Source organism: Hydra viridissima, unplaced genomic scaffold (genome assembly GCF_058129835.1).
Source record: "Hydra viridissima isolate aposymbiotic clone 2 unplaced genomic scaffold, HvirCarnegie_v1 scaffold_5, whole genome shotgun sequence".
In the NCBI taxonomy this organism is placed as follows: domain Eukaryota; kingdom Metazoa; phylum Cnidaria; class Hydrozoa; order Anthoathecata; family Hydridae; genus Hydra; species Hydra viridissima.
The window spans coordinates 7,129,023-7,144,358 of record NW_028324304.1 but is presented as its reverse complement, the minus strand read 5'-3'; the positions used below and the strand labels follow the sequence as shown (position 1 = coordinate 7,144,358).

Genomic DNA, 15,336 nt, shown 5'->3' with positions numbered 1-15,336 from the left:
ATAAGTTTAGAGCCTCTCCATTTTTTTAAGTTTTTTGCAGATTATAAAGCCATAACCCCAGTGCAGCAAAATAATATATTGCTGAAACATGCCAAATATATTGTTATAACATTTTGGTACCAAAATGAGTACTAAAATATTATTAATGAGTAGGTCCACCTTTATTTTTAATTACTTCAGCCAACCGGGCTGGCATAGTGTCAACAAGCTTCTTGCAATCAACAGCAGTAATACTAATCCAAGCGGCAGAAATAAAGTCCCAAAGTTCATGTTTATTACTAGCACGTTTGCCTGCACAGCGGCGATCAATTTCATCCCACCAATTTTCTATGGGGTTCAAATCCGGTGACTAGGGTGGCCAGTGCAAGACTTGAACACCATTAGCAGTTGGAAAATCTTTAGCCACTTTGGAAGTGTGCTTAGGATCATTGTCTTGCTGAAAGATCCATGGAAAAGTTGTAGGAAACAATGCTGTTGCTGAAGGTAGCAAATGCTTTCGCAAAATATCTCTATACATGGCACCATTCATGGAACCTTTCACCTGATGCAACTGGCCCGGCCCAAAAGATGACATACAACCCCACACAACTGAATTAACCAAAACAAACCAAAACACTGATACCATTACATCATAAAGTTACCAAAATATGTTAAAATGTTCAAAAATTGGCTATAATATTAAAGAACTCATGAAAATCAATATTTTTATTTGGTTTAATACTCAATTATTCATGAATATCAATAGATTCGTACCTTGTGAAATTACTATATGCATTGTTATGCTTATAATGTTAACCTCACCATACATATGCCACAAAATGATGAAAAAACAGGTGGCTCTAAATGATGAAAAACAGGTGGCCTTTTTGGCGTTTTTATGGTCAGATAAATTCTTGTAATATTTATTTAAAAAGGAAAAATATAAATTACAAAACAAATTATTCTCTAAAATATCAACGAAAAAAGCTTCATTTAGTAAATAGGTATGTAAGTATAAAATTGCCTAGAAAAAACAACATACTTTTATAATCAATCCAGCGTAGGAATAATAATGCAGAAATCTTCAGAGTAATGTAAACACATGCATTTACTAACAATATCTGTTATCTGGCAACATTTCAATGAATCAAATTTGTTTCTGAGTACTTTACAAATACTTAGTCTTGAAGAAGGCAATTGAAAAGAGAATGCATCAGAAACAGTGCTAAAACGTTGACATACTAAATCTATATAACTTCCTTTTTCAGTAATACTACGAATAAGATTTACACTTCCATCTTTTGCAATAAAACAGTTGTTACCTTCAGATATTTTTAAAAACCAATGCTCTGTTTGAAGCTGTAAATATTGGTATACATTAAATTCTCCAGGAGTTATAAGAATTCCTTCAAAATGCTCTTTTGTTATGTTAGGAAATATCTTTTTTATGTCTTCCTGTTTACTATGAAAAATTTGTTTTTCTTCAAGTCGACGCAGTTGTTGTTGAATGGGGGTTTGAGGTTTTCGAATTAGTTTTTTTAATTGACCAAGCATATTTTCATATGGAAAACTACAAAATTCATTTAATGGTCCTAAACGTTTTACATCTTGTGCTATATGAACTAATGAATGCACATTATAAACTAATCACTTTTGTCCATAAAGGTTAGCAGCCTTTCTGACAAAATTAACCAGTAAATTGGTTGTAAAATCTGTGTAGTCCTTTGAGAGTAACCTAACAGTTATGAATTCTAGATGCAACATATAATAACAAAATATGATCAAGCAAATTTGTTGGTAAACTCCATCTAGTGCAAATGACCTAAATACAACAAAAAAAATCTAAATTCAGTTACTTTCCATCGCATTCTCTCACTTAAAGCTCTTGGTTTTCTTGCAAACTCATATGGAACATACGCAACATAACTCAACAACTTGTCAGGCAATTTAGAAACATTTCGTGAAGTCATACGAACATTTAAAGGACCAATTGGTCCTTTTAAATATTATAAGAATCTTCTCTTAAGTCCAAGACAGCCTAAATGCATAAAGTCAAGTCCAAACTGCGTTTCACCACCAATATTCAGTGGCTTTAAAGCTTAAGGACTTCTATGCTAGTCTTTATCAGACATTTGATTAAATGAAATGTCAGTTCTCAAGCGATCATTTAGTTGTCGGTCACTTTACCAAAATAATGACGCACTTGAACACATTTTTCAAATCACTTTACCAACATAATGATGCACTAGAACACATTTTTCACAAGAGTTGTAACCTGAATGGTATTTGATACCTTTGTCAAAAGCCCTTGCAGGAGCATCACAAACAAAAGAATGAATTTTTAATTTAAAATGATTTCCATTAATCAATAATCCGTTATGTTGAAGTGACAAAGTTTCCTTAACAATGTCCTCAAAAAACTCTTTTACAATCTTGCAAATGAAACAATGGAGTTCTGTAAGACAGCTCCTAAAATAAATACTTTTGACAGAGGTGATTACAATTATTTATGCCAACTGGTAGCTTTTTACCTCGGAGCAGATTTCAGATTTTAACTTCAGGTTTCTGCAACCAGGTGCACATCACGAAGCAAGATTTACGGCTGATTAATTGTATCTGTTATTGCAAATGACCAAGAGTTACAACAAGCAACTCAGTATCAATGAGATTAAGATGATACAAGGTGCAACAGGTTTTATAGTGATCTTTCACTGTTTATTCTTTCTGAAGAGCCCAATGGCAGCTCAGACTCCATCCAATGATCTTCATCGCAGATTATGATAGATTCACTCTATTCCAAGAACTACGGAAATATTGGCAAAGCCCTTAATCTTAGTATTTTCAGACACTCTTGGTATTTTAAAACACAGTGTGTTATCTTTGCTTTAGCTGACCAGCACTTAGAAGAGAAACAGAGGATAGATATTCTTGTGAAATTAATAAGATATGATATTCCAGAGATGAAGAGCTTTGACAAAGAACAACCGAAATCTTTTACACAGGTCTGTCTCCTCTTAACACTATCAATCTTTGTTTCTCAGGAGTCTTATCTTTTTTTTCTCCAACTTGGTATAACCAAAAATGACATTCGAAGTGACAGAAGAAGGAATGTCAAATTTTGAAAATAACTCAACAATAAATCTTTGAAGACATTTATGTCCAGTATACGTTAATTATCAGTTGTTAAAAACAGGGCTCCAAGACAAGATGATGGTGGTTTTAGACAAGCGGCAGAAGGTGTCCAAACATGCCACTAAACAAGACTTAAAGAATATTTAAGTCTTGTTTAGTGGCATGTTTAGACACCTTAATAATATACAAAAAAAGCACATTATGTCTATATTTTTGTTTTGGAAATATTCTTTATCCAACAAAAATTTAATAATTCTTGCACCACCTTTTTTTTTTATTTATTTTTTTATTCCCTAGTATTTCATTTTAAAAAACATTTTAAAACAATGCGGTTATAACAAAAAATAAAATAATTGTAAAATATTTTCAAAGTTGCAGTTAGTATAGCACTCAGAATTAATGAATTTGATGATGAACTTTAAGTTTATTTGAATTTTTTATAAAAATATTTAATACCACCAGAATTTCAATAAATAAATGGAAAAAAAACTCATTAAAGGTTATATGCAATTTTTTTCTAAAACACCTTCAGCTAAACCAGTGTCTTTGAGCCCGGATATTTTTATAGTGGTTTACTGGGACCAAATTAGGAGGGTTGACGTGGTGCACAATATAAAATTCAAAATTTTTTTTCTGGGACACCCTACTCTGTATTCATGGTTTGATTAAGTCAAAATGATTTAAACTATTTGAAATAAGAATCGAAAAAAAGAAAGGTAAAATAGTTTGGTTATGAAAAATTTATTTTTTAAAGTATTTCAATCTTTTCTAATGATAAAAACAACTTTAGTGTAAAAAAGTGAAGAGTTTTCTTGTTGATCAAAAAATGCAGCATCTTTTGTGTCATTTTGACGTGTAGCAATTCATAAAACATACTTATTCAAAAAAAACATTTGTAAGCAGATACTTGAATTTTAACATATCGTTTTAATATATACTATTCACCACAACTAACGGAACGCATATTAAATATTATAAAAACATTATAGTACGTAACCGACTATTTTGATTTCAATACAAAAAAATATTGGTTTAGATAAAATAAAGCATAAGCGTATATTCTATGCAAGATGGATTATACATTGAAACATCAATATAAAAAAATATATATGTAGAAAGAAAAAATTAGGAAAATTTTCAAACTTCAAAACAGTAGGAACTTTTAAAAGAATACCATCAAAAGGGTAGAGTGAAGTTTAGCCTCATGAATCTCGAAAGAAAAAAAAAGGAACAATTACACTGCAAATGTCATTTTAACATTTGTATTAATATACGAAAAGAATAAAAAATATTGACGGAAAAAAATTTCACAATGAAGAGGGTTTTTTTTTGTCTCTTTGATGAAGTTAACAAGTTACTACTTTAGTATTTGTCAAAAACCTATTTGTCTAGTAGGTTTTTATTCATTGTGGGAGTATTTTAACCTATGTTTTATAATATGTACGCTAAATAATTTATGTACTTGTGTAAAAAAAATCTATTAGTGTATTAACTTTTTGTTAAAATGATAAATTATTTAAATTTAAATAACATTTGTTTAACTTACATTCTAATTTATCACTCCATTCATTATTCATTTACTGTAATCATTATTTACAATATTTTGTTATAAATGATTTTTGTTTTTTAAAGAAACAAAGTAATCATTCAACTAGAACTAGAAGAATTTATTTTTTTTATTTTTGTTATCAAGATGTGCTGAAAGCATTTTGTTGGCCGCCTTAATAATTCTGTCGTTCAACCATGCGTCAGGATCTGTTTATCTCCGATTGTTTGATTGTACTTTGAAACCCAGGGTTCTCATTTTGGAAACTTTTTTTGATAATCGATTTTTTCGACTGAATTTTTCAATGCTTCTGTTGCTAAAACTTTATCAACATTTTGACCGGAGGTTGCAGGTTTAACTGACATGGCGTATTCCTGCGGTTCATTCTATCTCTTTAGGTTGATAGTGTTAACAACTTGTTTCAATAATCTTTTTATATCTTGCAACCGATGAATTCCTTAGTATAAAACACCTATTATTGTGTAAGGGCCGTGGAATCTTTAAGCTAACTTAACGCCCATTCGTTTTTTTTTACGTCTAACGTCTTTTAAAACTTATATATATATATATATATATATATATATATATATATATATATATATATATATATATATATATACATATACATATATATATATATATATATATATATATATATATATATATATATATATATATATATATATATATATATATATATATATATATATATATATAATTCTCATTTTTTGTTCTTTTCCTTGAGAGGAATCTTTACTCCACACATCTTGTTTATTAGAGACTAAAGAGTATTTCTTTTATGTTTCGGATTCTATTTTTATTACTTTTATGGTATTTTTGAATAATCTTAGAGGAGCAATCTTTATTTTGTCATCTCTTTAGTTGTACAATAAAGTTGTAAAAAAACATTGCAAATAATTATTGCAGTCATAATACTTCAAGGCAACTAGCAACACTTTTTTTATATACCAGTCATGATTTACTATATATTTGTCCAAATAACCAGTGGTGTAACACCTTTTGAACAAGCTCCCAACCAAATCATTACCTTTTGAGGGAATTTTTGTTTCTGTTTAATACCACTATCTTTATCAGCTTCATTACGATTAGTGGACCATATGCGATCATTTTGGGCATTGTACATACTATTTAAATCAAAAAATTTTTCATCTAAAAACAGAATTTTCAGTGTTTGTTCTTTTCGAAAATGGTTTCTTATCCAATTTGCAAATTTAATTCTCTTGACTTTTTGACCAGTTGTAAGCAGTGGTTCAACTCTGTGTTTTGTATGCCTGCAAATTGAGATCCTTTTGAAGTATTCTTTGAACACTGGTTCTGGAGATATTGAGTTCATTTGCTAATTTTCGAGATGATATCCTCTTTTTACGTTTCAGACGACTTCTGATTTTTTAAATGTTTGCATTTGTTCGAACTGATCTTGGACCACCTGATGGACACTTCAACTCGATAGAGCCTGTCTCTCTTATCATCTGACACCATCGATTTATTGTACAAAACCCAATGACACCCTTAATATCAGCAAATATTTTTGATTGACCATCACCATTTTGGTATTTAGAAAATACAAGCTTTTGCAAATATTTAGATTTCATTTTCTACAAATAAAATTAAAAACCATAAAACAAAGCCATCCAGACAGATTTATAGAGAATTTAATAATATAAATCTTTAAAAAAAAAATTCACTGTTCTAGCTAAAAAAATAACAAAGTTATAATAAAAATACTACCTATGCCATTTATCGAGGGATCTATTCGAGGGATGCCTTTAAACTCTTTAATTTTAGCGTCATAGTTTCCTCTTTATTCAGGAATACAGCACTTTTTAACTAGTTTGTGACTTTAGACTGCTCTCAAATCGAAATTATAAACAACTAAACTTTCCGTAACATTATCTGCCACCAGTTAAAAATACGGATTCACGACGGGAAGGCCTGTAGTAATTATTCCTATGGTTTCTAACCACGGCCTACTAAATAACAGGCCTGAAAGACGGGCAAAAAAAAAACTGCAGGCGGATATTTTGTAAACAAATGTCGATTTAAACAATTTTGTAAACAAATAAGTTGAGTTAAAATTTAAATTCGCTACACTAGCTGCTAAATTGCTTGTTTTCAAATTTTTAGAGCTGTTTATTTAAAAACCTTTTGCAATAAGATAACATTTTTTAATCGATAACTACAAAAAACAACACTTTTCTTTAATAATATAAATGATTTCTTTTCAAATTTCACAAATCCTTTAACTTCACAAAACATATTTTACATACATTTATATTTCTGCTCCGCTATGATCATTTTTGTGACAAGTACTTTTGGTTTTTTGTGACAAGTACTTTTGGTACTTTTGGTACTGGTTATTTTGTCGATCGAGGTGAGTAAAGCTTGCTATAATTGTAATATCTTAGATAGTATTTTTCCATGAAACGTATCTATGTTTTCAAATCCATAAAATTCTGTTATCATCATTGTTACAGACTTAGACAAGCCTAACTCCATATTTGAAAGATTATAAAACACATTGAAGGCATTGTCGTCATTTAGCAAAAATCCACATTTCAAACAAGCATGTTCACAACTTGTTTGAATTCCATCAAAATCTGTGTTTAAATCAAGGAGAAGCTTTGTTTACTTAATGTTTACATTTTGTAAAACTTTTTGAACATTAATAAAATATGTTTTACCAGAACCTTGACGTAACTTACTAAACATTTTTTCAATGGGATCACTGAAAAAATTTCCTAGACGTACATATTCGTGTGAAGTGCTTAGGAGATGCTTAGTTAACTAAACCAATCCTCTACTCGTGTATGCAAGAGCAAGAGCAGTATCTTTGGTAAGTTGTTTTACTCTTTGTCCTTGTTTTTTAGGAACCATTTTTTCAAACATACTTGCTATGTCAAGTAAAAATTCTATTCGTTGATCGTTAGGGTTATCAAAGACTGCCCTTTTTAAGTCTTTAGTTTTAACGTCTTCGAACTGACTTTTTACATTTAGGATTTTGAAAAGTCTACAACTTTTTCTATAAAATCAACAGTTCCACCTGAATCCTGCATTTCTGGATGAATTGTTAGTGCAGTTAACGTTTCAACACAAAAAATCTTAAGACATAAATCAACATTCTGTCGTTCTATAAGTTTTGGACTGATAGAAACTTCATTAAGCTTTGATAGTTTCACAATAGAATTATTTTCTAACTCAACCAGCTTCTTCAAGTCAACCCACTTTGCAGTTTTTTCAAGGCCGCAGTCAGAATACTTTAACTCTTGCATTTTTTCACTTAACCAATTGTTTCTGATAGATTTGATTAGATGTACATAATCATAGAGCAAAAAAATGTTTTCAGTTGTGCGCCATGGAGAAATAAAATTGAATTTTTTAAAGAATGATTGATTTACTTTATTATTATCACATAAATTGCAACAGTAATGCCATTACATGAACGAATCAAATTTAACATATTTACAACTTGTTCATATTGAAAATCAGCACTTAAACGATACACTGGCAGTGCTTTGTACAAAAACCTCTTTCCTCCTAATAATGAGCAAATCATAAAACTAAAAACAGTGGTTGCAAAATGTTCTGGAGTATTTACTGCTTTTCCAAATAAGTTATCCCCTTGATAAGTTAGTTGTGGTTTTACATAAACTTCATCGATTACAATAATTACATTTTTTTGACGAGGATCTTCTAGTTGCATAAAATATTTGTTGAGGAAATCAAAATCCTCTAGCTAACTAACCTTAGATATAAGTTTACCAAGTGTTACATTACTTGGCATTTTGTAGTCATCTCTAATACGATTGTAAAGAGATCTTGAAATTGAAAAATAATCAAAAGCTCTACTTAGAATTTCTGGAGAAAATTTTTTATTACCAACAAATGTTAATGCATGCATGCTAACAATTTGTTGTAGGATAATGTTTTTTTTATGATCCATTTCAACGGAATGTAAATATCTAACAGCTTCTAAAATTTGTAAGTAAGATGTAATTTTATGTATTTGATTGCTGCACGGTGGTATAATAGAACATCTAGATCCAAAATGAAAACCTTCAAACCGCATATCAATTTTAATTTTTAAAAGAAACTGTGAAATAGCAGAGATATCAATATAATCCTTACTTTGGATTATTAAACCATCATCCACTGTAAAAGATGTTATTGGAAATGGAATAACTTCTTTGCTTACTTTTAGGCAAAGATCATCAAAACAACTAATTTCTACAAAACCAAGTGAGCTGAAATTTTATCAGGTTTCATGTTATGCGTAGATGGTAGTGATTTTTGTTGATGGAGGTGTAGGAATTTGACTTTGAAATACACAGATGAAAATAGTTGGTGGATTTAAGGGACGAATTTTATTATGAAAGTGACAAGTTTCATAATTAACTGGCCAATCATTTTCACAAATGAATGTATTTGGACTATTTGGAATGTTTTTTCTTGGAATAGATCTAATCCATCTTTCTCTTTCTTGAGGATTACGGTTTTTGTTTGGAATCGAAAAAGTTTAACTATATGTTCTTTATCATAGTTTCCTCTACAACCAGTCACACAACATTTAAAAGGCATGATACAGTAACTTTAGTTTTGAAAGATTCCATTTTACTAAATATATAAAAAACAAATAAAATAATATTGATTATCAAATAACTATAAGCAATTGATTTTAAATATATATTGTATAGTATATCATATTATGTAAATACATTACTGCATTATATCTATATACATAACTGAATATATATATATATATATATATATATATATATATATATATATATATATATATATATATATATATATATATATATACAACACTTTCTCTTTTTTTGTTTTTAAAAACATCCGCCTACAATTTTTTTTTTTTTTGCGCGCGCGTCTTTCAGGCCTGTTATTAAGTAGGCCGTGTTTCTAACTATATATCTCTTTAGAGGTCTTCTCTCTTTTCAGCTGATTGTTACGCGATGTTGGCTGTGTATTTGTGACATTAGTAAGATTTTTGCTCTTTTATGAATGGGATTGAGAGATTATATTCGATGTCGACTTCATTTGATTTGATGGCTCTATTGACTTTGGTTTGCCGATCGTACTCAAAACATCTAGCGTAATTACCGCAGTATGCGTTACAGAGTAAGTGTGTACACAAATAATGCTGTCTTGCTTATTCGATAGTACTTTTAAAATGTTGTTCTTTTGAATGTGCTTGATTTTCGTATTTTGGCTGCCTACCAAGAAAGATTTTAAATTTCCAGATAAAAGCTTTACGATAGCCATCTCACGTTTGTAACTGTTTTTAAGTGAGATTTGCAATGCAAGGTGAAGTGTATAATCCAAATTACAATATTAGAATTTAAATGAAACATAATAAAAGATAACTTAAAGATATAATAGTAAAAAGTTTACTTTTTCTTATAAATATATGGCATCCTGTGCACACTGCTTTGGTAAAATGCAGCAAATTCGTTCGAGATTATGTCAAATATGGGTTCCGTCATTGTAACATGGCACCAATAAGCAAAGTGTTTATATATGCCCAATGCTACATCCCTCACGGCATGTCGAATGCAAATTTCCCTTTGCAGTAAAAGTTTTAAGAATCAGTACCAAAAGCGTAACTATGGAATGCTGACCACGCATTTGCTTTAAGTTGCTTATGAGCATAAAAATAAGACAACTAGATACATGCAAAGGAGGAAATATATATTGATAGCACCGTTAACATTGAGTTAACACATCTAATAATAGAGTATTGCTAAATATATCCTCAAGGCAAAGTATATTCCCGAGCTACAGCATCAGCATAAAGCACATGTGCTTGAAAACCTTAAAGTAACATAACATGTTTTGTAATTATGCTAAAAAACAGTCTACAAAATGCAAATAAATCTTTGATGGTTGGTATATTATTAAAGTAGTTTTAACACATCATCGTGCAAGTAATGTTTTGTTTTCAGATGAAAGAAAAGGTAATTCGCTTACTACATAATTATTAATGCACATGTTAATTTGTCAGTTTTAAGTTATTGTTCTTACTCTATGATCAAGTATAGTTTTCCTTGTTCAAATGTTATGTTCTAAGTAAATAACTCAAAATTAAAATTTTTCTGTTTAATATGAATATAAAAAATAAATGTGCATGAAAAACAAAAATGAACGTTTATTAAATGAAATCTAAAATTGTGGAAGGGATGGAAAAGAAAACTTGTTTCTTTGGACTATTGTTTTTATGTCGAGGTTGCTTTGGTGTCATTATTAAGCTATTTTTCTTGACGAACTCTATTAAGTTGTCACCACCATTGTTAACAAGACCACACAAAGTTGAATTGAAAGCACGATTATTAACAGAAATCAACAATATTAGACACTTTTGTTTAATAAAACAAAAAATATTTAAATACTGATTTTAAATAACAGTTAAAAATATACGAGTTTTCAAAAATACTCATCCTTAAGTGATTTATCTGTGGAGTAGTCAATATATGACTGAATGTCTTGTAGCTATGTTAATTGAAAGTTTTGTAGCTAAGTTATTTTCACATTCTATACGTTTTCAAATATGCGAAATCGGGCTTTAACACGTCCAAGAGCATTTTCAACTACTCTTCTAGCCCTACAATTTATTTTATCAAAGTTTTCTTAAACAGCGCTAAGCTCCAAATGCTCAGGCTATGATTTTAACAAATGATGTGTTAAAGGGAATGCTGAAACGTCTATCAAACATAAAAGAATTGTAAAACCACCTAGCTCTTTGCAACACTTACCAAATAGATTTGAATCTAAAATTGCTTTTAAAGAAGAATTCTGTAAATATAGCCCTTATTACATCTTCTTGGTGATTTAACACTTGTATAAATCAAACGGTATGTATTGTCTACGACGGCAAAATGAACTATGGAATACCATCCTTTATAGTTATGATAAAAAATTGCTTGATCTTTAGGGACTATAGTTGGTATACGAAATCTATTAATAGCTCTAACGCGTTAGGAAAAACTAAGAATAGCTTCAAAATCACTACGACATTCTTTCAAATTTTCTTCTGACGATGAAAGTTTAGCATATCTTGAGAGCAAAGTCCTCAATAATTAAAATTTAACAAATTCATAGGAAATTAAGGTGGCTCACCCCCTCTAAATCTAACTTTTTATTTATAAAGGTTAAAAACTTGTTTTTTATTTTTTATATAAGGAAATTCTATTAAAACTTTAACTTCTTAAAAGAAAAATGAAATTTCCATTTTTTGATGCTGAGTCAGCATAATTTGTCTAAAATCTTACCTTAGCTAAAACAATGATATCTTGAGTAAAATTTGCACTGAATACACCATATTTTGCCAAATAGTAGCTAAATAGTTGCTCCAGGGCTGGAACTAAAATTTTTTTCAAATGTTAAAAAAAACTAAAATGGCAGCAATAAAGGTGCAGAAATTGATTTAGTGCCTGTGTCAGTCTAACAAACTACATTCAAACTAATTTATTTATGCTTAAAATGTTATAATTCTAGTCCCAGCCCTCATAACTAAGTTAATCAACATACTGTGAAAATTTGAAGATAAAAGCTTTAACCAAACTGAAGATATTAACGTTTTCGTAAGAAAAATATATTAAAATAAGAAAGTCTTAAAAAACACATTTTTAAAAAAAAAACATAAAAACAAAAAGTTTTTTTTATAAAAAGTTACTAAAAACTGCCACTAGCATAAGATTTCATATCATCATTCTCCTTGTCAATGTCTAAATAACCTTTGTTTATTGATCTTATATGTTTTCTTCGTGTTTTACTAACATCAGTCGATTTTCTTGACATATTTGATAGTCGGTTTTTATCTTTTTTGAAAGCTCCTTTTTCAAAATAAACACCTCCAGAAAACCCAAGCATTTTAAAAATGCAACTTAAAGAAGAAAATCCATCATTGTAATTTAAAATAGAAGAATAAACAGATATTTCAAGAATTTTCCTTGCAGTAAAAGTAGTTTTAGGGCATTGCTGCCATATCAAACCATTAAATGACTCATTGCAGTTTTGTGTCATCCCATGTAAACACTTTCTTAGCATTTCAGGGTTTGATAATTCTTGAAAAATAGGTTTAATTTCCTCCATAATTGCTCCAGGTAAATTTATTTTTTGTCTATAGCTTGTTTTACCCGTAACTTTATCTGATTGCCATTTGCACCAACTGCTTTTCCCTTTTAAACAAAATTGATGATGAGTGACTTCATATGGAAAGTTTGTACAATGGTAAAGTACAGCTATTACAGAATTTCTCATACTCAGTAGGTTATTTTTATTTTGTCTTATAGCCATTCCAACAAAGTTCTGCATTGTGTTAATAGTTTTATTGGTCAACCTTCCTTTTCCGGATATTTTTAAGCCATCGCTTAACAACCTGCCTTTAAAATCTTTAATTTTTTGACGCAAACGAGAGCCTACTCTTTTCTGATAATGGCCAATACATTCTAGCTTTTCAATAACATAATCACCGTATGGTTTACTTTTAACAACATTAGAAAATGAACTTGAGTCACCATCTCCAAGGTACTTAGTATATCTTAAATTATACTTTTGTATGGACGAATGGAATATTTCTTGAGCTCCAGCAGCTTCCATTGACCCTGCTGAGCCAAAATGATTTACTTGACAAGTGTGTGTAGCTTTCCAATATTCAAAATCAATAGGATTATTAATTCTTCTATGTACTTCACACTGCATACAAAACTTAGATAAAGAACAAACATCAATCACCTTTTTATTTTCATGCGAAAGACCAGCAACAACACCATTTAGGGAGGAGTACCCACGACGTTGCCATGTTCCATCTATTGATATGCCACAGTCAATAATTTCATCATCAGAAGCATTTGCATTTATAATTTCCCTTAGTTCTGATACAGCAGCTTTCATACTCTGAGAACTGCTTTCTTTATAAACTTTATGTAGTTTATTGTTTGTAATATTATAACTGTGATTCGTAAGAGGTGGAGGCATATTCATTATAGCAGTAAAAGTAGACATAGCTTCTCTACCACGTCCAATTTCACGAAATGCCATAACAGCACGTAAATTTATATCATATGGTTTTGAACTAGAAACACTTTGATTTACAGATGGTGATGAATAAAATGTACTTTCAAAGTCACAGTTTGAACATTGTATTATAATTCCAATAGAAAATCCCATACGTATAGATTCATTATGAAAAAAAGTTAGCTTGCTATTACACTCACTGCATGAGGAATACTGTTCAAATATATTTTTAATAATTCTAAAGTTACAAATAAAGAAAAAATTGTCAACTTCGGAATCACAATTTGTTGCAGCACTAAAGTTATGTTTTTTCTTAAGCTTTGATGCACTTGTTGTTTCTGATTTCCTGCTACAACCATTTACTTCCTCTGCTCTCCTTGTATACCTATTTCCATGATATTTTCTCTTTAAATTTCTAATTTTATTCCTTTTGTTCGCCATATCCAGATAGATAGTTTTCAGTTAAATTACATTGAATTAATGATACAGAGCACATTTTTAAGAAATATTACATTTTACAGAACAGTAGAAAAGCATAATAGATCTAACATTGAAAAATAGTTCAAAACTTTAAGTTAAAACCTTCAAGAAGTAATGAATAAATTTGTTGTTTACACCGTTGCTATGGCGTTGCTAAGGAGTAGGAAACTGTATTAACCACAATAACGGCATTTTTTGTTACTTTTTAAGCATATAATAGTAAAAATATATTATGAATTTTGTACTTCGATGCTTAATATAACATAATTCAAAAAAAAAAAAAAATTTTTTTTTTTTGATTTTTAATGGGGGTGAGCCACCTTAAATTTGAAGTTGACACTCCGATACCAAAATGACTTAACATAACACCATCCTCTTCACATGATTTTAGGTAATGCAATGTAACCGCAACACTTTTTACTACTGAAATAAGTTCTCTCATTATTGTGGTACTTTTGTTAAATTCTGGACGCAATTTATTTTCCCATTTAAGTAAAAGTTTCATCAAACCATTGAAAATTTTTCCATTTAACCCAAACTTTCTTTCATTAGATCTCCTTGTTGATATAACTTTAGGGGAGATAAGTTTAAATATGACAATGGGTGAATGTGGCTTTATTGATTCATAATCGATTTATTTTCTATTACTTAATCGAAGCACTTTTTAAATGTTTTCCATGTTTTTCAATTGTTTTTTCCTTCACAAATATCTTCCTGAAAAATTATAAAAACTATACTGAAAAATTATAAAACCTATACAAATCCCTTACATAATTATAATATTTTACTAAAACTCAAAAAGCTAGTGAATACGTTGTAAAAAAATATTTTATTAGAACTAATAAGGCAGGATGTTTACTTAACAAGGATAAAACTGAAATATAATACATGAGATGCATTTTTAGATAATATAGCATTATAAAAACATATATCATAAAAGATTCTACATGCTTTCATATAACATAATTTTAGGAGCCCATCTGCAAAACGCTGTAAGTCCGAGTAAATTGGTTTTGAGAAATCGAAGGAAAACTGGCCCACGCCTATTTAGCGCTCCAAAAATTTTTAGGCCGTTAAATTTGTATCATTAAAAAGACTCTAGAAAATCACGTGCATAAATAAAATGCAACTCTACAGGATCTCGAAAT

The 15,336-nt window shown here is 29.6% G+C and overlaps 2 protein-coding genes and 1 pseudogene across 2 annotated transcripts; all 3 read right to left on the bottom strand.

The window, feature by feature from the left end:
- Nucleotides 1-641: 641 nt before the first annotated feature.
- LOC149888308 (uncharacterized) lies at nt 642-4,362 on the bottom strand. The gene has a single exon (XM_090089264.1). The coding sequence runs from the start codon at nt 1,531-1,533 to the stop codon at nt 1,030-1,032; it is 504 nt and encodes a 167-aa protein (XP_089945390.1). The 5' UTR covers nt 1,534-4,362; the 3' UTR covers nt 642-1,029.
- A 406-nt stretch (nt 4,363-4,768) lies between these two features.
- Nucleotides 4,769-15,336, bottom strand: part of LOC149888288 (uncharacterized) — a 324,912-nt pseudogene continuing 314,344 nt past the window's right edge.
- Nucleotides 12,229-14,370, bottom strand: LOC149888307 (uncharacterized). Its single transcript, XM_090089247.1, has one exon. The coding sequence runs from the start codon at nt 14,147-14,149 to the stop codon at nt 12,365-12,367; it is 1,785 nt and encodes a 594-aa protein (XP_089945373.1). The 5' UTR covers nt 14,150-14,370; the 3' UTR covers nt 12,229-12,364.